The sequence below is a fragment of the Brachionichthys hirsutus genome, chromosome 10, assembly GCF_040956055.1.
Source record: "Brachionichthys hirsutus isolate HB-005 chromosome 10, CSIRO-AGI_Bhir_v1, whole genome shotgun sequence".
NCBI lineage: Eukaryota > Metazoa > Chordata > Actinopteri > Lophiiformes > Brachionichthyidae > Brachionichthys > Brachionichthys hirsutus.
In genome coordinates, this window is record NC_090906.1 from 565,237 (window position 1) to 587,776 (window position 22,540).

General features: G+C 45.8%; 4 protein-coding genes across 4 annotated transcripts in view; 3 read left to right on the plus strand and 1 right to left on the minus strand.

Annotated features, from left to right (window-relative positions):
- LOC137900575 (histone H2AX-like) overlaps nucleotides 1-22,540 on the plus strand; it is a 247,668-nt gene that overhangs the window by 32,361 nt on the left and 192,767 nt on the right. Inside the window, exon 2 of the mRNA XM_068744683.1 lies at nucleotides 14,747-14,765. Coding sequence (XP_068600784.1) covers nucleotides 14,747-14,765 — 19 coding nt within the window. The remainder of the gene's footprint in view (nucleotides 1-14,746; nucleotides 14,766-22,540) is intronic.
- LOC137900117 (vacuolar protein sorting-associated protein 11 homolog) lies at nucleotides 6,803-14,454 on the plus strand. Its single transcript, XM_068744174.1, has 11 exons — nucleotides 6,803-6,934; nucleotides 8,321-8,428; nucleotides 8,512-8,647; nucleotides 8,902-9,065; nucleotides 9,154-9,401; nucleotides 10,885-11,086; nucleotides 11,162-11,313; nucleotides 12,776-12,962; nucleotides 13,041-13,184; nucleotides 13,709-13,906; nucleotides 14,259-14,454. Exons 1-11 carry the CDS (start codon nucleotides 6,803-6,805, stop codon nucleotides 14,448-14,450), a joined length of 1,863 nt encoding a protein of 620 aa, XP_068600275.1. The 3' UTR covers nucleotides 14,451-14,454.
- On the plus strand, nucleotides 15,317-16,808 carry LOC137900574 (vacuolar protein sorting-associated protein 11 homolog). The gene is made up of 4 exons (XM_068744682.1): nucleotides 15,317-15,701; nucleotides 15,805-15,976; nucleotides 16,137-16,359; nucleotides 16,590-16,808. Exons 1-4 carry the CDS (start codon nucleotides 15,512-15,514, stop codon nucleotides 16,752-16,754), a joined length of 750 nt encoding a protein of 249 aa, XP_068600783.1. The 5' UTR covers nucleotides 15,317-15,511; the 3' UTR covers nucleotides 16,755-16,808.
- Nucleotides 18,406-22,540, minus strand: part of arhgap32b (Rho GTPase activating protein 32b) — a 36,377-nt gene continuing 32,242 nt past the window's right edge. The window contains 2 exon segments of the mRNA XM_068744108.1: nucleotides 18,406-20,844; nucleotides 20,991-21,598. Of these exon segments, the coding sequence (XP_068600209.1) occupies nucleotides 18,688-20,844; nucleotides 20,991-21,598 (2,765 nt within the window). The 3' untranslated portion in view covers nucleotides 18,406-18,687.

Below are 22,540 nucleotides of genomic sequence, written 5' to 3' on the forward strand. Positions count from 1 at the left end.
AAATGCTATCACAGTTCTAAAGTCAGCATAACCTTTGATATTAAGTCAATACTTGATCTTATCACAATTTCAGTAGGAATTAGAAAGGTTTGTTCCACATGTGTAACCTTATAGGTGTTCTTCTTTGTATTGCGTAAACTCTCCACTAATTTGTAGGTGAAGTTTAAGTTGCTATTGGGAGGATAATGCAATGCCTTGTCTCCACAGGTTAGTGTTTTATACCTTACTGAAGTAAGCCATACGCTTCAACGAGTTGTTGGGTGTAATATGAACGAAAACGTTCAAATATTGGTTTTAAAACCTTAGTGCACTTACACCAAATGATTAGTCACAGCATCACTCATTTCACTCAAACTAAACTGAAATCTCCCAACATGCCGACAATTAATTATATTAATTACAATGCTAATTAACGTTCTTTGTTCTTCTACCATAAAGCACCCCGATAGGTCAGTTAGATTAGAAAGGTGAAGTATGGGGCACAGACGGCACAGTGGAGTCATGTACCCTATTTACAGAGACCTCATGGCGCTCACAGCAGGCATCGAACAGCATTTCCTGTCACTTTTAGCTGTGCTATTAACTAAACCCCCCCCCCCCCCAAAAAAAGGGAGAAAGTTGATGAAAATGTAAACATCAATCATAATTGACCTGTAGAGTTGCAGTGAGTTTGCACGTGTCTAAATCAGACCGTGATATGTTCAGGTTGTTGGTTCAATGCTGGTAAACATGCGTTGTGACGCTGTGTATGTAGGCTGATATGATGTGTCCTTTAAATAGCAGGGATCTCGATAGCATTGATAAACAAAGCTGCTGACCACACCTCATTTGGAGACCAAAAGAAAATGGACAGATGGCAATGCACTGCGTATAGGCTCTGACCACGAATTTAAGCTGCGTGGGCTCTGACCATGCGCTGAAGCTGCGTGGGCTCTGACCATGCGCTGAAGCTGCGTGGGCTCTGACCATGCGCTGAAGCTGCGTGGGCTCTGACCATGCGCTGAAGCTGCGTGGGCTCTGACCGTGCTCTTAAACTGCGTGGGCTCTGACCATGCTCTTAAACTGCGTGGGCTCTGACCATGCTCTTAAACTGCGTGGGCTCTGACCACGAATTTAAGCTGCGTGGGCTCTGACCATGCGCTGAAGCTGCGTGGGCTCTGACCACGAATTTAAGCTGCGTGGGCTCTGACCATGCTCTTAAACTGCGTGGGCTCTGACCATGACACTGACAACTGAATCCCTGAGAAACTGGCTTTGCATTGCCACATTGCCCACGGGAGACGTTTAACCTCCAGGAGTTTGTCTTTGTTGGTCTTTGTTTTTTCTTTCAATTGTTGTATACCAGGGGTCACCAACGCGGTGCCCACGGGCGCCGAGGTGCCCGCGAGCCATGGTTTCTCAAGAGTTTGTATAAAATAAAAGACTTCTGAACAAGTCAAATCTGTCCCCTACCTTGTTAAAACGTTAATAATTAGTGTGAGTAATCATTAAACATGATCAGTGTATTTACATAGATTAATATCATTAATGATTAATGGTACATTGAGCAGATGTTTTATTTCAGAAGTGTGTATCAAACTGGTAGCCCTTTGCATGAATCGGTGCCCAGATAGTAGCCCTCGGCTTCAGAAAGGTCGGTGACCCCTGCTGTATACGATGTCTGAAAATTAAAACAAGCAATTTTGGGGGGAAACGCATATTGCTTTTTTAGGTTTATTTTATATGTTGGATTCGACCACCCTATACTGTTGTCTTTCTGTGAGCTAATGGAGACATGGCATTTAAGTTTTCTTTAAAGTTTTGTTTTGTATCAGCTTTTTGAGATTTTATTGGCAAGTAATATTCATTCAGAGGCCACATGTAATCACTGAGTGGATTTAAAAAATCACAGAGTATTTATAGTTCGATATAACTTTGTTTTCTTTCTTTTTGACTTTGTTTCGCAAAGGTTGGTCAAAATCATTCCATTTCAAGGCCTCTGGCTCGGCCATATTTGTGTTTACGGTTTACCGGCTGTAGTAATGAGGCCAAAATAAGGATTCGTGTGGCTCGGCTGCAGGTTTGTTGTCTTCCCAAGGGTCGGTGGTACCTTGAAGCGCTGCTCACCTCCCTCACCAGAACCCGTCTGTTTGTTTGTGTAGACTAATACTTTGTTTTAACGTTTTAGACTCAATCACATCTCTAACAGTACTCTATTTTCTGTATGATATTTGTTCTGCTAAATTGCATGTGTTTAGACTCTTTTTGAAATTGTTTCTTTTCCTGAGGTGACAAGATTTGGAAGGTTTTTGGATACATAGCAAGTGGACAGACAAATCCTTTTCATGCACAATTATTTCTAAATCAAGACATTATTACATGGTAATAATACTGCACAGTAATGCAGTACATGCAACAAATTTCACAGTGAACCATCGTATTCTTTGGTAATCTTACTAAGAGATCCTAGTAAACTGTATCTTTTTAGATACAAAAGAAGTTAAGAATTATGTCATCCAAGTTGTATAGTTATTCCACTGGTGGACATTAGTGTGCTTTGCAAGACAAATAAATTGTCTTCCCCAAAATATATATATATGCACGTTGGCAAGAGTTTATTAATATTTGAAAAAGTAAAGGTAGAATGGAAATCATTTTTTTCCTTCTTTTAAGAAAGCTAGTATAACAGTTGTACTGCATTTTCTATGTCCAGGTAATAATATCAGCACAATTCATCACGTGTCCAACAGGAATTATTTGTTTTTAGCCCACAGTTGGAATGAAATGCAAAGAAATGGCACCACTCGATGTTCTTCTTAATATACAGTATTTGCACCTTATGTACCGAACCAAAATAATGGTGTTTGAAGAAATGTCTACCCGATATATCTGTGTGTGTGTGGATATATACACACAAATATACATATACTATGCAAAGACGTTCAGGAAATTATTATATATATATGTGTGAAATGTAAGAATATGGAACGAACACTGATATATATTGATATTGATAGTGTCAGCAATCCTCAATAATGAGGAGTTAATGCCTGGTGAATGTGTACTGGTAACTGTATTTAATACTTCTATATGTTAACCCCTTCCGGTTCTTGTCTCTGAACCGTGGTTGGGGGACACCGGGGAGATCTCCCCTCTCCAGGGCCGAAGTCGGCTTCTTCCTCTGGGGTTAACTCCCCGACTTCACGCTGGTGAACAAAACGAAAGTGTAGCAATGCTAAAGGGACACGCCAAACTAGCTGAAGAGATGAGGCTTTACCTCACCCTCTCTCTCACACGCGCACCGGGGGAGGGGCACGCGCTTAAACCGCACTCGCATTCACGCACTTTGCTGCCTATCTTAATACAGGAGCGAGGCACATCTCACAACACATAGATGAAGAGTTTATTCTCTTTCATCGTGGAATACGAATACACAACTGAACTAGTTCACTAAAGTTGGGAAGATATTGACAGATTTGCACTTTCCGGATTAATAATTCAAATATGACACATTGTTCAAACACAAACGAGGGCTCTTTCTAACCGTAGTGAGATCAGAATGAGTTGTCCTCATAGTTGGACACATTACAGTGGTCTCTGTGTGGACGGCTGTGAGACGAGTGGTTAGGGACCGTCTACAAAGTGCAACGCTGCAAGGAGTTGTACAAACATATATAATATAACTTCACTATTAATGAACAATCGTCCTGATTGTTTTAAAGAATATTCAATAACTTCATTTTTATGCGGTGTTGCACTTTGTAGACGGCCCCTGACCACTCTTCAGTTACGTATTAGTCTGCCAAGAGAGAATAAACTCTTCATCTGGAGAACAGTTTTGAATATAGTTACAAGTATTTTTTGGCCCGTGGTACACGCATCGGCCAGGGCGTTAATTCACTCCTCTTTATCGAGGATTGCGGACACGAGATATCGAGCTGACTCGCTCATAGTGACCCACGTCTATTAAGGACCTAAAACACAAGATGGCATCAGCGCCGTGATGATGTCAGCGATCGTGCCATATATATCAGCGATCGTTCCATATATATATATCGGCGATCGTTCCATATATATCAGCGATCGTTCCATATATATATCGGCGATCGTTCCATATATATCAGCGATCGTTCCATATATATATCGGCGATCGTTCCATATATATCAGCGTTCATTCCATATATATCGGCGATCGTTCCATATATATCAGCGTTCATTCCATATATATCGGCGCTCGTTCCATATATACCGGCGATCGTTCCATATATATATCGGCGATCGTTCCATATATATCAGCGATCGTTCCATATATATATCGGCAATTGTTCCATATATATCAGTGATCGTTCCATATATATTGGCGATCGTTCCATATATATCAGCGATCGTTCCATATATATCAGCGATCGTTCAATATATATATCGGCGATTGTTCCATATATATCAGTGATCGTTCCATATATATCAGCAATCGTTCATATTCTCAAATTTCACATTATATATATATATAATAATTTCCTAAACAGCTTGTCATAATATACGTATGTGTGTGTGCGTATATACATATATATATACACACACAAACAATAATAGCCCATAGGAAATCCACACATGCACCGGTCATTTCCCCCTGGCTTTTTCTATCTAGACCTTCTAGCTACCTAATGACTGTCTTCTTGAATGTAATCATTTTGTACCTGTATTTTTCTAATTCAGTCTTGATTGTACTGTATGTATGCTACGATGATATACTGTTCCTTTGGTGCATAGCTCATTACAAACAATAGCTCTGATGACAGGATACCTGCTGTGCTGTGAACTATGGAAATGTGTGAAGATTTTATTCCACAGGAAATGAATAATCGTGAGAAGAATAAATGAGAGAATCTTGAGAGCTAGAACTATAGCTGCCCTCGATTTGCTTTTTGTTTTTCTTTTGCAGTAAAAGTGGTCTGTTGAGGAATAAAACAGGTAGATAGAACAATTGGATGCTTAAGTTTATTTATTACAGTTCCTTTTTCTAGGTATAGCTGAATAAAAGTAAATAAAATATATTACTGGATATGTATGAGTATAAGATTGTGTACCCTTTACCGGAATGTAGTTGATGCCTTGTTTTTCTGAAGGAGAGTTTATAGCAATCTCCCTTTGATCATTTGTACATGTTCATTTCTGGTTAGATCATAATGGCAGGTTTGTCTTGGTTTCCACAGCCCAGTCTTGCCTTGCTGGAAACTCTGCCGAGTCAGGGATCCATTAGCATCCACCCACTTCATCGTAACCCGTCACACCCATAACTCTTATGTCATAACACTTTGTGCTGATGCAACAATTACTTCTTGAAAACTCATTAAAATTCTGTCAACTACTGTTGTGTGAAAATATTTTGCTTCGATACATTTTCCTGGGAGAAGTACTTCAAGTGGAGTTGTCCTACTTGATGCAGATCAGTGAGGAGTTCTCCAATTCAGGCACTTTTTCCTGGCTCATTTTTTGATGTACCAGACGATGGCTTGAGCGGGTCGTCCTGTGATCGAGAGGTTGGCGGTTCGATTCCCGGCTCTGGCACATGTGTCCTTGGGCAAGACACTTCACCCACATTGCCTGTGTGAATGTTGGTGGTGGTCAGGAGAACCGATGGCGCAAACCGGCAGCCTCGCTCCTGTCAGTCTGCCCCGGGGCAGCTGTGGCTAGTAGCTTCACCACCACCAAGTATGGAGTGAATGAATAATGCACAATGTGAAGCCAGGAAAAGCGCTATATAAAATCAAGCATTATTATTATTATTATATCAGGTAACGGTCGTTCTCCAAAGGTCTTCCAGTTGTTCATTTCTCCAAGGGGGAGGGGGAATACAACGAAGAGAGTTAGGAGGAAGATTTGCAAATGGATTGGGACTGAATGGACAGCCACAGTTAACTGGACATTTCGTACAGATTACACATTTAACCTTTTAAGAGACAGTATAATACCCTTATACCCTGTTTAAGTCTTTCTGCTGATCGAGATGATTGATAAGGTCTGACCTACTTGCAATTTCACTGTTGACCGCAAAACCCTGCGGTCCCAAAATGCTGGCCTGCTCTTGGTTCCAAACATTTCCAAGAGCAGACAGGGGGGCGGAGCTTTCAGTTATCAAGCTCCTTTATTGTGGAATCAGCTTCCTGATTGGTTCGTGAGACAGACACCATCTCTATGTTCAAGAGTAGATTAAAGACTTTCCTTTTTAACAAAGCTTATAGTTGATCAATACAATAATCAATATGCTGTCATAGGCCAGCACTGGTGGCTTAACATCATGACACACTGAGCTCCTCCCTCTTTATCTGGTTATCCATGTTATAAATATATGTCAGTAATCTCTCTCTCTCTCCCCCGTAGTCTTGTGCTCTCTCTCCCTCTGTTTGTCCCTCTTTCTGTCTCCGTCTGCAGGTTTGAATTTCACTGTTACAATCACAAGTATGGGGATTACATGCTTCACCGCCCCGCACCAGCAGAGGGCGTGGTGGACCCAGAGGACCAGCGAGACAAGGAGTGCCACAATGAATAGGAAATACACGAGTAAATATAAAGACAATTAATAAAAGAAACAGCAACAGAATATATGCGGACCGTGATGCTGCAGACCCGGATGCACTGCAGGGTCCGCAGCAGGCCTGTGCGTCGTGACGTCATCTGACGTTTGTATTGACTTTGGTTCCCACGTTGGCGGAGGGAGAAGAACGACGGACCGCTCACATGACTGTCTCATGACGGAGCGCTCACGTGACTCCCTTGTCACGTGACAACGCCTTGACCACGCCTCTGCGCTAGCGCGGAGAAGATGGCAGCCTTCTTGCAGTGGAGGAAGTTCGTCTTCTTTGACAGAGACGCGGTGAAGGATCCCGTCGATCACGGGAAGGACTTTGCGCTTCCGGGCGGAATATCCACCTGTGACTCCGGCCGCGGTCACGTGGTTCTGGGAGATATCCTTTAAACGCGCTATGACTGTTAGCTACTGCAGCTAGCCATCGAAGCTACACTGCTGATGCTAGCAGCGGCTCATTTCTGCTGCAGTATCTGACCAGAGCAAGGAGAAGATGCCTGATCCCGGAAACGGGGTCCGTCGGTGGGAAGTGACGCGCTGCTGGGGCGGCGCAGATTGCGTTTATTGATCTGTTTACTGGTGCAGATTGTGTTTATTGATCTGTTTACTGGTGCAGATTGTGTTTATTGGTCTGTTTACTGGTGCAGATTGTGTTTATTGGTCTGTTTACTGGTGCAGATTGTGTTTATTGATCTGTTTACTGGTGCAGATTGTGTTTATTGATCTGTTTACTGGTGCAGATTGTGTTTATTGGTCTGTTTACTGGTGCAGATTGCGTTTATTGATCTGTTTACTGGTGCAGATTGTGTTTATTGATCTGTTTACTGGCGCAGATTGCGTTTATTGGTCTGTTTACTGGTGCAGATTGTGTTTATTGGTCTGTTTACTGGTGCAGATTGCGTTTATTGATCTGTTTACTGGCGCAGATTGTGTTTATTGATCTGTTTACTGGTGCAGATTGCGTTTATTGATCTGTTTACTGGTGCAGATTGTGTTTATTGATCTGTTTACTGATGCAGATTGTGTTTATTGGTCTGTTTACTGGCGCAGATTGTGTTTATTGATCTGTTTACTGGTGCAGATTGTGTTTATTGGTCTGTTTACTGGTGCAGATTGTGTTTATTGGTCTGTTTACTGGTGCAGATTGTGTTTATTGGTCTGTTTACTGGTGCAGATTGTGTTTCTAGTGTTTCGTGTCAGAGAATCATCGAGCAACGAGCTGGAAACACGATGAATGTCTTATTTTCTCTGTTAATCGAGTGATTCAGCTCAAACCGTTTAGACTCCATGATTCTGCTGCAGCGTTGCTTCATCTCTCTGCTCTTTTACTTCCTGCTTCCATCCTAAAGACAGATCTTCCTCTCTTCCCCATCTTGTATATAACATCTGCTCCAGAAGGTCGGAGGTCATGAGGCCGTTCCAGCTTCATTGTTCGGTAGATGATCAATGGAGCCACGATAGTTTATAAAGTCAGTAACTAGAAATAGTCATTCAAATCAACGTCATAAGTTTTGATATATTTGTTTTCTTTGAAGATAAATTGCTTCTAATAATGAACTCATTCCAAAGGTTAGCCTGATGGAGGCGCTAGAGGACCGGTCACGATTTCATTATCAAGGGGTTGTTTATGTATTCAACAAATAAACAAAAACTTGGTTCACAATGTTCTGCTCTTACGGAGTCGTGTAATCATCCTTAACCTGCAGGATGTTACATATTGATGGCCGAATCTGGCTTTTAACGCGCTCCCTGCAGCTGACATGCTTTCAGGCCTACAAGCTTCAGGTGACTCACCTCTACCAGCTGAAGCAGCACAGCATCCTCGTATCGGTGGGCGAAGACGAACATGGAATCAACCCTCTAGTAAGTGTAGATCTTCAGAGAAGCCTAAAGCAGGAAGGTCAGACCGTTTAGAATACATTTAAAATCATTTCCGTTCTTTTCAGGTAAAGGTCTGGAACCTTGACAAGCGGGACAGTGGGAATCCGCTCTGCACCAGGATCTTTCCTGCCATTCCTGGCAACAAACCAACCGAAGTGTCTTGCCTGAGCGTGCACGAAAACCTCAACTTCATGGCCATCGGTAAGATGCACAGAGAGGATCTGCTGTCGGCCCGTTGGCTCCCGTTGGCTCTCGTTGCTGCAGTGATGAAAGGAAGTATTTGAGAACTCTGCCATTTTGGAAGTTCTACTTAGAAATTCTGGAGGGGTCTGAGATTTTCATCTTAGGTGCAATTCCATTGCACCTAAAATATTTATTTTCATCACTTTATGCGACTAACACGATGAACGTTGAACTTTCTCTTCCCCGTTGAAACTGGATTCCGTTCTTTATAGGCTTTACAGATGGCAGTGTGGTTTTGACCAAAGGTGACATCACCAGAGATCGTCACAGTAAAACGCTGACGCTGCACGAGGGAACCGTTCCCGTCACCGGCCTTGCTTTTCGCCAAGTGGCGAAGGTTACGCATCTGTTTGTTGCCACTCTGGAGAAAGTTCATGTAAGACTCGTCTTCGGGCTCTCAGCTCTTCCAGTTTCGTTTGTGATCTTGTGAACTTCGATCCGCTGTCGTCTTGTCTCTTCTGCAGTGCTACACCCTGTCCATCAAGGAGTATCCTCAAGTAGAGCTGGACACGCATGGATGTGCCCTGCGTTGCTCCTCCCTGGCAGACCCCTCACAGGATTCCCAATTCATCGTTGCTGGCGATGAATGTGTGTATTTGTACCAGCCTGATGAGCGAGGTCCCTGCTTCGCGTTCGATGGACAGAAGCTGCTGGCCCGCTGGCAGCGGGGGTATCTGTTTCTGCTCATCAGGGATGCAAAGTCACCCAACAAGTGAGTGAGCGTTGAGTAAAAAACACAAACGTGTATTCAGGTTTGTGGGGATAAAAAACCGGTGGTGAGTATTCATTAGAAAGTAAAACATGAACAGAGTCACTATCCATAGCACTTCTTCAGAAACTCAACCATCACATTGGATTTCAGTGAAAATACTTGGCAACAATATGTTGGGGTTCTTTAATTTATTTATTATATTATTTTATTTTTTTATATTATTCATATTTGTAGGGGACTTAGGTTCAGATGGGCAAAAAGTGATTGAAAAGAGTGAATATACAAATAAATGTAGATTGTACGCCTGATGCAGAAGGATTACTCATTTATGTAAGTAGCAAACGTATTGATACTTAAGCTGATGGCAGCAGAAAGCAGTTCCAGTACAGTCGAACAGTAGTATGTATTACAGTACAAGTACAGTCAACCAGTAGTATGTATTACAGTACAAGTACAGTCAACCAGTAGTATGTATTACAGTACAAGTACAGTCAACCAGTAGTATGTATTACAGTACAAGTACAGTCAAACAATAGTGTGTATTACAGTACAAGTACAGTCAAACAATAGTGTGTATTGCAGTACAAGTACAGTCAAACAATAATTCAATTCAATTCAATTCAGTTTTATTTATATAGCACCAGATCACAACAGGAAGTCATCTCAAGGCACTTCACAGGATTAGCAGGGAAACACAGAACCCAACTTGACCCACAAGAGCAACGGAGGCAAGGAAAAACTTCCCTTTAACGGGCAGAAACCTTGGACAGAACCTAGGCTCATGGTGGACGGCCATCTGTCTGGCCGGCTGGGTTGAGAGAGAGAGAAGAGAGAGAGAGAGAGAATGGCAGGTCGGAGACGAGTCAAGGAGATGGATAGGGAAGGGATAGTGAGACAGAGCAGGAGCAGACAAAAACAAGATGCTAATGCTAGCGACGTGGACTTCAGTGTTGAGGGATAGTGTGTACAATAGTGTGTATTACAGTACAAGTACAGTCAACCAGTAGTATGTATTACAGTACAAGTACAGTCAACCAGTAGTATGTATTACAGTACAAGTACAGTCAAACAATAGTGTGTATTACAGTACAAGTACAGTCAAACAATAGTGTGTATTACAGCACAAGTACAGTCAAACAATAGTGTGTATTACAGTACAAGTACAGTCATACAGTAGCATGTATTACAGTACAAGTACAGTCAAACATCCTGTCTAAGAGGAGCATTTCTAAAAAGCCCTTGCGGTCTTGTTTCCGTTGAAAGTTATTCGTACATAAATCAGACATTTAACAATACAAATAAAACTAATATTAAATTACTAACTTGATGCAAAATAACAATAAATTAAAAAGACACATAATATGTACAACGTAGGTGGAGAAGAAGGGGGGGGGGGGGCAGAACCGGAGAGAGTCGTGACGACTCTCTCCGGTTCTGCCCCCCTGGAAGGTGAATCTTCGGTTCTGTCTGTACTTCTCATCAGGACCGAGTTTGGCAGCAGGGAGAACGCCTCATCAGAGAAACAGCTTCTCACCATCTACGACCTCGACAACAAGTTCATCGCTTACAGCGCCGCTTTCGATGATGTCATTGACGTGGTGGCGGAGTGGGGCTCGTTCTATATCCTGACCAGAGACGGAAAAATGTTTGTTCTTCAGGAAAAGGACACGCAGACCAAACTGGAGGTGAGTCCGATGGTCCGTGACGAAGAACAATGTGGATCAATCGGTAGGATCGCTTGTTTGTTTGTCCTTTATCAGATGCTGTTTAAGAAGAACCTGTTTGTGATGGCTATAAACCTGGCGAAGAGCCAGCACCTGGACAGCGATGGCCTGTCTGAGATCTTCAGACAGTACGGTGATCACCTTTACCTCAAGGGAGACCACGACGGCGCCATCCAGCAGTACATTCGGTAAGCCCGTCCCCGAGGACAGAACTACCGCCGGGCTTCCTTTGAGTAAACTATCCTACAACGGTGCTCTTCAGCCGTGTTTACGAGAGTTTCTGCGGCTCCATGAGAAGGGGCGCTTGGTATACAGTAGTCCCTCATGTTCCGCGGGGGTTACGTTCCAAAAACAACCCGCAATAAGTGAAATCCGCAATGTAGTCATCTTTATTTTCTTTCAATTATTATACATGTACATAAATGTTTTAAGGCTGTAAAACCCCTCAACACACACTTTATACACGTTTAACAGGCAGGCATTAATCTGAATAGATTGTTTCAGTATTATAGAATGAAACCAAAGATCAAAACCTGTTTTCAGAACTAAACATTTGTTTGAGAAATATAAATATATAGTACGTACAGTAAACGTTTTCCTGTTAATAATGTTAAGGCGTGCAGGTCGAGGAAAGAGCCGCTTGGAGTGCAGAAGAACAAATATTCTACTCGTGCTGTCTTTAGCCTCTCATGCTGCTTTATTGGATAGCTTAGCACAGCGGAACGGCAGCGGCTACATGTATCAACAGGAAGAAACGAAACCCAAAAGGGACGTGACGTTTAGGCTCCTACAAAATAAAAGCCTCTTTTTACACAGAGAATAAGAGCGCTATAAAACAAACGCTTAACAAATAAACATGATAGCTTTTAGAAATAACGAATTTAATTTTAATGATCAACCTACGAGGTTGAACACATAAGAAGTTATTAATAGCAACTCGCGTGTATTTCACAGTTCCTCCGACCGCGCCCCTTCGTCTTGCTCCATTTCAATGCGCGTTCAAGTGCAAAAAATAAAATCTGAAAAATTGCATTAAAACTCCGCGAAGCAGCGAAGTCGAGGAAGATGAACCGCATTATATCGAGGGACTACTGTACACCTTCTCTCTTAAACAAAAAAAACACCCGATCATATGACATTTTAGAGCGATCCCTGACTGTTCCCAGCTCCCTGCTGTTGTGGAGCATACCAGCGATATGTTAGCAGCGATCAGCTCCTCCGTTCAGTCTGACCCACAGCGTCAGCAAAGACGTGGGGAAAGTGAGGAAGAAGCCAGAGATGAAGATGGAGATGAATCTCTTCTGCAAGCCTGGCGTGTTATTAAAGGAGCGCCGGAGGGAAAGCAGGCTTCAGCTCTGTCCCCCGCCACGGTTAGGAGACGAGAACGGGAATACTTGCCTTGTTCCGTTCATTCTTAAATGAATAAACCAACGCTTTCTCCACTCTAGCGGGTCAGGGAAGTTGCTCTCGCTCTCTCTCTCTCTCTCTTTTTTTTTTATTGTTTTGTTTTGTTTTTTAGACCGGTTTGTCCAAACAGTCAGGGAACACTTTAAATCGAGTCTTTAAGGCAACTGACGAGCTTTGTGAAACCGCCTCCCCGGGCCGCCTCCCCACATTGGCGCGTTGATGCATCGCGGTATTTTCCCGTAGGACCATTGGGAAACTGGAGCCATCTTATGTGATCAGGAAATTCCTTGATGCTCAGAGGATCCACAACCTCACGGCATATTTGCAGGCCCTGCACAGGCAGTCCCTGGCCAACGCAGACCACACCACTCTGCTTCTGAACTGTTACACCAAGCTGAAGGACAGCTCCAAGCTGGAGGAGTTCATTAAGGTGAACAGCGAGATCTAAAAGTAAAAGTACGAAGTTCATGCTCTATGACCTTTGACCTGCTCCACTCTATCTGAACAGAGCAGTGAAAGTGAGGTCCACTTTGATGTGGAGATTGCCATCAAGGTTCTTCGGCAGGCCGGCTACCACAGCCACGCTGTTTTCTTGGCTGCGAAACACATGCATCATGAATGGTACCTGAAGATCCAGCTGGAAGATCTCAAGGTAAAAATATTTCCAATAAATATTTATTTTATGGATTTACACTGTGTATTCATTCTACGGTATTTTTGAACAGAGTGTTGTCTGAAAAAGTGAGTTCTGGGTTTCTCAGGAGAATATCTGTGTCTGTAGATATTCTATATAAAATGTGATGTTTGTTTGAAGGGAAACGAAAAGTAAGACAATTAATTTGTCACTTTGATCTCTTATAACGTGAAATACCGGTACTAAAATTGATTGAAGCAAGCCTAGGGTACTTATTAGGGATGTCCCGAGTCATTTGATTTTGAACCGATCCCAATTCTATTCTTCCGATACATTAAAAAAATAATAAAAAAGAGTGAAGACATGAATCCAGGATGTCCCTTATTTTTTATTTTATCATCTTATTTCAACATTTAACTCTTAAACAGAGCACTTCTGTGTTGTAGCTTGAACATTCACGTAATAAATAAAATACTTTGTTCACTTTGGACTTTGGAGCATCATTTTCATCCAGACCGAACTTTAAATGAACTTCCCTCCAGAACTATCAGGAAGGGCTGCGATACATCGGACGTCTCCCGTTTGAACAAGCTGAGAGCAACATGAAGCGCTACGGCAAGACGTTGATGCACCACGTTCCTGAAGGCACCACACTCCTCCTGAAGGGCCTGTGCACCGATTACCAACCCAGTGGAGACGCTGCTGAGAGAGGCAGCCTGGATAGAGACCAGATTAGTAAGGTCAGTCGGTCACTTTAAAGTGACGCTGTAATATCACAGAGTACCTGAAAATGCGAAAGTAAAAATACACATTTGCCTTAAACTGTCTGCGTGTGTTCCCTCCGGGTTCTCCGGCTTCCTCCCACCACCAAAAGCATGTCAATTAGCTGAATTGGTTACACTAAATTGTGTGTGTGTGAATGATTGTGTGTCTGTGTGTGGCCCTGCGATGAACTGGCGGCTTGTCCAGGGTGTAGCCCCGCCTCTTGCCCATTGACTGCTGGGATAGGCTCCAGCACGACCCGCGACCCGGTAACGGACGAAGCTATTCGGAAAAAACGCATGAATAAAATAACTGGCGATATTTTTACAGTGCAAGGCAAACTCTGAAGAGTTCATTCCAATATTTGCCAACAACCCTCGGGAGCTCAAAGCTTTCCTGGAACACATGATTGAGGTGGACCCCCGTTCTCCCCAAGGTGTGTATGACACACTGCTGGAGCTCCGGCTTCAGGACTGGGCCCATGATCAGGACCCCGAGGTGAGTCAGAAACGGCAACGCTAGCTTGACTACTGCTCTCATAAATGTACAGTTTACACGAGACACGGTGAGACAAGAGAAAACCACTTTTTGCTGCTTCTTTAATTGCCAGAGGAAGAAGGTCCTGCAGGAAGAGGCCGTGTCCCTTTTGAGGATTGACAACACTGTGTTTGATAAAGCCTTGGTCCTCTGCCAGATGCACAACTTCAAAGAAGGCATCCTGTACCTGTATGAGAAGGGCAAACTGTAAGTGATGACGACTCGATCCATTCGACATGATAAAGGAGCACAAAAGACTTTACATCACATCTCATGTTTAGAGTGAAGGCAAAGCCCAAAGTCAGAGCGGTGTGCTGGTAAAACCTCGAGCCAGCCGGGTTAGCGCTGAAAGTGGGAAGTACTGTGTGTAAATGTTTATGTCTTTAAGTACAACCCTTCATGAACATAAGACAGGGGGGATACGTACGCTGGCCAAATCCCTGTTTGATCGCACCATTAGGCCTAGTAAAGGCATCCCTGACTGTTTCGACAAATCGGTCTAAAACACAAGAATGTACTTCTACTACGTAAATACATAGACAAAAACATATAATCATTTCTTACCAGATATAAAGTCAGTTTTGTTTGGGGGCCGCCAATGTTGTTTACGTCGCAAGGCATTCTGGGTGTGACGTGAAACGGCTGCAGCACCAAACTCACTGCTATTGATTAGTATGGCAGCGACCAGCTAGCAGTAATCAGCTAGCAGCGACCAGCTAGCAGCGATCAGCTAGCAGCGACCAGCTAGCAGCGACCAGCTAGCAGCGACCAGCTAGCAGCGACCAGCAGCGACCAGCTAGCAGCGACCAGCTAGCAGCGACCAGCTAGCAGCGATCAGCTAGCAGCGACCAGCAGCGACCAGCTAGCAGCGATCAGCTGGCAGCGACCAGCTAGCAGCGACCAGCAGCGACCAGCTAGCAGCGATCAGCTAGCAGCGATCAGCTAGCAGCGACCAGCTAGCAGCGACCAGCTCCTCTGTTCAGTCTGAACCTCAGCGTGGAAGGAGCCCTGAACTCTCTGTTTGCGTGCGCAGGTACCAGCAGATAATGCACTACCACATGCAGAACGAGGAGTACGGAAAGGTCATAGAGGCCTGCAAGCGCTATGGCAACCAGGAGGGCTGCCTGTGGGAGCAGGCGCTCGGATACTTTGCCAGAAAAGAAGAAGACTGCAAGGCCTACATCAGTGAGGTCCTCCATCACATCGACCAAAACAACTTGATGCCTCCGTTACTCGGTGAGTCGGCCATTCTGGTCACGTGACACTTAAATCTTTACATCTGTCTCAGTCAGTCGTTTTAATTGCGTTACAGCCGTGATCTTGTTTTTGTGCTCCCCAGTCGTGCAGACATTGGCCCACAACTCGACAGCCACTCTGTCCGTCATCAAGGACTACCTGATCAACAAGCTGCGGAGAGAGAGCCAGCAGATAGAGGGCGACGAAAGCAAGATCCGTCAGTACCGTGAGGAAACCGCTCACCTCCGCTCGGAGATCCAGGAGCTCAAAGTAAGGTGGGTCGAGACCCAACACTGGGCTGCTGCTACGTTCACCAGGATGGATTCTGTCACTCCAGTGTTTCTATGAACCTTCCAGCCTCCGTCGCCTGCGGGCTGGTCTGACAGCAGATCCGTGTATAATATAAAACATTCTCTCCCCAATGCGTTCACACAGCGCCAAGATCTTCCAGAAGACCAAGTGCAACATGTGCAACAGTCCCCTGGAGCTGCCGTCGGTGCATTTCCTGTGCAACCACTCCTTTCACCAACACTGTTTCGAAAGCTACGCCGACAGTGAGGCTGAATGCCCAACGTGCACTCCAGAAAACCGCAAAGTCATGGACATGCTCCGTGCACAGGACCAGAAACGTGACCTGCACGATCATTTCAACAGACAGGTACCCAACCTGCGTGGTGCCCCGGGGGTGAACGGGTTAAAGGCGTGGGTGCTGCCCCCCCCCCCCCCCACGTTACGCAGCACCCTACCTTTTTTAGAATCAGAGTTGTGCTAAATATCTTGTCTTTGTGCTGCGTACATCGCGACGGTTCTTCCTTCTCCAGGTTCATGCTTTCTTTTCTAAAGGAAAACACGCCGACTGACGGCCTGCTTCTCTCCCGTGCTTTGCAGCTGCGCAGCGCTAACGACGGCTTCTCTGTCGTGGCTGACTACTTTGGTCGAGGAGTGTTTAACAAGTTGACTCTGGTCACCGACCCGCCCGGCAGCAGGTCAGCTGGAGGCCTGGAGTTCAACCTGCAGAGGGACACACACACCAGCACCAAGAGGAACGTCTAGAAGCTCCGCCTTGATTCATGGTCTGAGCTGGACCTAATTATTGATTATGTTCCGGGGGGGGGGGGGGGGGGGGTGAGTAATGATTCACCGGGGAATATATAAATGTACTCGTGTAAAACTTTGAATCAATAAATTCACCAGAGACTTTGCGTTTCCTTGATGTCATAATTGTGTACAATAATTCAGCCGTCATTAATAAAATTAAGGATTTCAATTGGATCTTGATTTTTGATTTCTACCACCACTGGGGCAATTTTAGAATGGCTTCAGATACCTGCAGCATCTGAGACAGAAAAGAGGGACGCTGTCCTGCAGCATCTGTTTGAGACAGAAAAGAGGGACGCTGTCCTGCAGCATCTGTTTGAGACAGAAAAGAGGGACGCTGTCCTGCAGCATCTGTTTGAGACAGAAAAGAGGGACTTTTTCAATGAAAGAAAGTGTCCATTGGCTCAAAAGTTTGAAAAACACCGTCTTAGTAGGCCACTCTGAAGTTTAGTCAATCAATTTAGATTTAAACTGAAAAACGAAAGGATGGAGAAATTACTCATATTTCTATGACAGCTGAATAACATTAAAATGCCACAGTTAGAAGTTCATGTCAAATTTACATGTAACCTTCCGTAAGGAGCTTTACCAAACCAAAACGAGGCGCATCAGTGAAATCATGCACATCCAGAGACGACATGGACTCTGACTATTCCTGAACAATTTTATTTCATATCTAACTTTAGATACGTCTAGTTTGAGACAGAGTTTTCACATTCAAGTACACGGTGCCTTACTTTAATGCCCCATCTGTAAAAGTAGAGGCTTTAGATAAGGCAAGAGGAGCAAAACCTGCGAGCGATATTGAAGTTACAGAGTACAACCTGGATTTAGACTTTTGAAACATACTGCAGTTCTTTCATTCTGTAGAACCAAAAGTCTTATTTGAAATTCAGAACCAGTAAAGGTGATATAAAACCGGGTCACCTGTCAACCCAGAACTGTCAACAATCAAAACAAGCGATATTAAGCCATGGAAATACTCTGTGCATTGTGACAACGGACAATAAAGGAAATATGTTCTGTATGAACTAAATTTAAGGCTCATCAATACGCCCCCCCCCCCCCCCCCCCAAAAAAAAAGCAGCAGCAACATGAACTTCACCGTGAAAGGACAATGTTTTCAGCTTTATTCAATCAGTCCAGTTCAAAGTACCACAAGTGTGACTTCCCCTCTTACACGTCTGAGTACTATCTGAAGGTTACAACAGGCATCCATCCACCTCCTCCTCTTTACCTTAAATGTGCAACAACTGCGCCAAGTTGTTTGGTCCCACTTCCAATGAAGAAAAACAAGGACTGAAACGTTTCATGAGAATCTTTGTGTAGCAAAGTTACATCGAGTGACACCGAGGAGCTGAACTCAAAGGAACCCGTCGCAGCTTCCCGTCAAACCCGACTGGTTCTACCGGTGAACATACGAGCACATGGGGGGGCGAGACGGGTCCTCCTCCAACATCCAGACCTACGCAGAACTGTTCTGTAAGAGATAGACTGCATGCATTTCTGAAATGCAAACCTGAAGCCCACTTGACACTGATACTCAGTGCCACGCCCGAAAAGAAAATCAAAACTAAAAATCCCTTTCCCCCCCCCCCCCCCCCCCTTGATATATACATATATATATATATGCATACACACACACTTCACATTTTGGTGGCTCTTGTAGAAGTACCTTCTCTTATATATCATCTACATTTAGGACAATATGATCTCTTGGAAAATAATTCCAGGTACATTCTGGACTTTCTGTAAAAAGTCTTATAATTTTCTTTACATTTACTTAAAAATACAGAAGCAAAAAAAAGAAAAATAAGACCCTTGGTGATTTGACAGTCCGCTGTCCGGCAGAGGCTGCTCAACAGTCTTAGATTCTAACCGCTAAAGATCATTCCACCCCCCCTCCTCTAAATGCTTCGCTCGGTGCCGGTCTCTGCATGGCCAGCTCAGCCTGGATGTAGGCTCCCTGGCCCAGTGCGGTGGAGTACGCCCTGTTGCCGTGGCCCGCTGTGAACGGCGCTGCAGGATACGCCCCGGAGCTACGGCGTGTTTGAACGGGGGCCTGTGCCTGGGGCTGAGGGACAGGGTGGTAATCGTCCAAGTTATCGTAGTGGGACTGTGACATTTGGGTGCCGTGCTTCTGATACGGGTAGTCTCTGTCCAGCTCAGGCGTCCCCTGGATGTAGTGCTGCTGCTCTCGGAGACTGTGGGATCGCTCCGGTTTGCAGCGGGAAAGCTGCTCCCTGGGGGAGGATATCTGCTCGTCTGTATTGTGGTAGCCGCTCAACAGTTTTGCGTTACTCTGCTGGTCAGATTGAGGCAGAAAGTTCTGCTTGTTGGGATATTCCTGCTGCCAGTGCTGAGACCCGTCTCCGCCCTGCGTCTCACACTTGGCCTCATTTCGACCGGCGTCCTGCTGATGAGCGAGACCGTGGCTCACAGTCGCTGGGAGGGAGTGAGAGGACTGGTATTTCTTGGAACCGCTTTGCTTGGTGGGCCCTTCCGGCTTGTCGGACATTGTGCCGCCCTGGACGTGCTTGTCTGTCTCCATGTACATGAGGACATCGGGGTCCGACACCATATGTCTGGGGAGGTATCGGCCATCTTTGCTCTCAGCTGCAATCAGAACTGCTTTCCCGGGGTCAGATCTGCTGCGCAGATGCAGCGTTTCATACCCGGAAATGTCCGCGGGTCCGAACAAGCCGACGTTGTCGTACTGAGAGAGGACAGGGCCTTTGATTTTCTGTCTTGCCCTGCTCTCTCGGCGAATGGAGTGCATCCGGAGCCTTTCTGCCTCCTCTGGGTCCCACGCCATGTAAGAACCGGCTTCTTTTGCTCCGTGACTGGGGGGCATGTCCCTGCTCACAAAACTGTGTTCCTTCCCAGGTGGAAGAACATGGCGAGCGAGGCAGTGGTATCCACTGGCTTTTCCTCCCTGTCGGCCAGCTGCGGCTCCTGGATCTCGGCCCAAGGAGTGGACGTGCCGGACTCTGATGGTCGCGTAAGGGTCGATGTCGTAGTACGGCGCCTCCGAAGAGGTTGAACCGGCGTACGGACTGTAGCGGTACTGAACCCGGCCGTTCTCAAAGTACGGCTGCAGCTGGGTGACGTGGTAGTCGGCCTGTGAGGACTGCTGGTAAGCTTTGCAGTGATAAACCGGCCGGTGGCAGAAGAACATCTCGTTGTCTGGAGGAACTTCGGTCCTTTGAATCGGCGCTGAGCAGATGGAGGAAGGAACGTGGAGCGAGTGCACTCTGCGGACGGTGGGATAGCCATGGCTTCGGTCATGACTGTAGCCCTGATGGCCCGGTCCTGGAGAAACGCACACACTGCGGGGGTTTCCTCTGGACTTGATGGAGTGGTGGTAGGATCTGGGGCCTAAAGTGCTGTATCTGTTGTCTATCTGTGCAGTGTAGGGTATCTGAGGCTCGGACGTGAAAGAGAGGTGTGGGGGGACACTTTCCGGCCGGTAGTGATGTGGCCCTGCCTGTGGGCCCGCAGGAAGTGGCCTCTGGTGGTAGTAAGCTGCTCCTGGAGGCTCCGCTTTAGCATGATAAAGGTAAGCCGGGTGGTGGCTGGAGGATCTACGAGGAGAGAGAGGACGGTGAGGCAGACCCTCCTCCAGCTGGCCAGGAGCTGGACCTTCATCCAGGAGATGGTTGGAGGCTTCACTTTGGCCGAGTGCTGCTGTAGCCAGTTTGCTCTCTATGGTGCGAACAGGAGGGGGTGGAGGTGCAGGTCCATATGAGTCGTGGTACTTTGGGGTCTCTATGCAGGGCTCCGCTGGCTTTATGGCCTCCCAAGGCCTCTCTACAGGCTCGGGGGACGTTGGGGCCACTCTGGCTCTGGCCTTGGAGAGGGGCTGAGTTTGGGGTTGGACCTGGATCTGAGGCTGTGCTGGAAGACGAGGCTCGACCTGAGCTTGGCTCTGCTGATGACTTGGTGTCTGATGCTGGGGAAGTGAGATGGCCTGTCTTTTGGGCTTCTGAGCCGGCGGTGGTGGTTTTGGTAGGATTGGGGGCGATGCAGTCTCCTCTGGTTTGACCTGAGGGGGGGGAACACAACACATTTGAGACCTTCACACAAAGCGGAGTGTTGCTGCAACGATGAACACTCGACCTCCCGCACCGGCTGCTTATGACTTACGGACAGATTTGTACGATGCTAACTGCAGGAAATCTCGACACCCACCTCAGGAACAGCCTGTGGTAGCACCCTGGAGTCTTTGCTGCGGCTTGGAGTGGTGGCTGGAGGACTACTAGAGGAGCCGGTATGGACTGGCGGCTTCCTCTCTGGACTTTTCCTGGTCGGGGATGTCTGACCGGCTGAACCGTGGGGCATGGCGTCCTTGTAAAGATGAGTATTGGGTGGAGACAAGTCTGTCTCTGGCTGGGCTCCAGGTGGCGTCGTAGAAGATTTGGCATCACCGGAGCTGGTTAGCTCTGACGGCTGCTGCTTGATTTGTGGAGCAGCGAGGTAAGGCAAAACGTGGTTGACTGTCAGAGCGGCGTTGCTAGGTGGCGGGGGACTTCCTCTGTCTGCTCCCTCTGCAGGGGACATCTGGGGGTATGACTGCGGTGGATGGGGCAAGTCGTGGAAGTTGGTGGGTTCCTGCGGCGCCTGAGGGGACGCTGGTGTTGGGGGCTCAGTAGACTGGGACTTGGACTGGATGGACACCTGTTGGGCCGACTCGGCGAGGGCCAGGGCCAACATGCGGGCAGCATTTTTGGGAGGGGGAGGTGGAGGACGGGCAGCAGGAGGAGAGGTAAGGTCCTTGGACGAGTTCGATGCTAGGACACCTAGCAGGGACACAAAGACGCATGAGAGCTGTAGTCAAAAAGTAACTAGAAAGACAATCAGACTGCAGACTCCGCCTCCAATAGACTATTGGATCTTGTGAGACAGTAAACAGGGCTTCCGGATCAGAGGGGCCAAACCTGCTCTAGCTTGCTGCTCCGGAACGGGAAAGGATACAACTACAACTGTAACATATATGAAACTAGAATGAACTATGAGTGTTCACACCACATCTGAAGTCTCTAGCTCCAGAATTGAGGTCAGGATGGACTCCTGAAAAATGAAGATTTTAGAACGAAAATTAGCTCTCAGATCCGGATTGTGATCCGGATCCGGCCGAAATTAGTCATGGTCATAGACCTTTAAGGAGTACTTATGTGTGATTTTTTTCAGATGCATACCGCCATATGTTTTGAAGAAATTAAGAAAAATGTCAAAAAGTGCCCTATCTCGCAATGTCAAAGAATCCTTTAATAAATTCTAGAATCTGGATCCAGATCCGGATCAACGCCATTCTCGGGGAGGACTGAGCCACGGACAGAACCTTGCGCGTGTAAAAATTTCAAGTCGATTGGGTTACTAGTTTTTGAGTTATGCGCTCGGACAGACAGACAAACAAACAAACAGACAAACAAACAAACAGACAAACAAACAAACAAACAAACAAACCCAATTGCAATACCCTCGCCTCCCCTTCGGCGAGGGCAAATATGAGAGAATTGGTTGAAGAAAAGATGCAACTCAGATTACAACCAGCTTGTCTGTTGTCACAAGAGATTGCAATTATTAAATCCATGCAGACCGGAAATACTAAACATATAAAATGTACGCATGACTTGCAGCTTCATTTAGAAAATACAACGCTGGAATCAGCAGATCACAGACATGCCACGAAACCAAAGCCATTTAAAAAGGCAACTTCCTGGCTCTAAGAAACACGAAAA

What these genes read in the sequence shown, in the direction of transcription:
- LOC137900117 (XM_068744174.1), top strand. Translation starts at nt 6,803, where the DNA reads ATGGCAGCCTTCTTGCAGTGGAGGAAGTTCGTCTTCTTTGACAGAGAC. An exon ending in GCCATCCAGCAGTACATTCG is followed by an intron (nt 11,314 to 12,775) that starts GTAAGCCCGTCC and finishes ATTTTCCCGTAG; the next exon opens with GACCATTGGGAAACTGGAGC. An exon ending in TCCAGCTGGAAGATCTCAAG is followed by an intron (nt 13,185 to 13,708) that starts GTAAAAATATTT and finishes ACTTCCCTCCAG; the next exon opens with AACTATCAGGAAGGGCTGCG.
- LOC137900574 (XM_068744682.1), top strand. Translation starts at nt 15,512, where the DNA reads ATGCACTACCACATGCAGAACGAGGAGTACGGAAAGGTCATAGAGGCC. An exon ending in CTTGATGCCTCCGTTACTCG is followed by an intron (nt 15,702 to 15,804) that starts GTGAGTCGGCCA and finishes TGTGCTCCCCAG; the next exon opens with TCGTGCAGACATTGGCCCAC. An exon ending in ATCCAGGAGCTCAAAGTAAG is followed by an intron (nt 15,977 to 16,136) that starts GTGGGTCGAGAC and finishes GCGTTCACACAG; the next exon opens with CGCCAAGATCTTCCAGAAGA.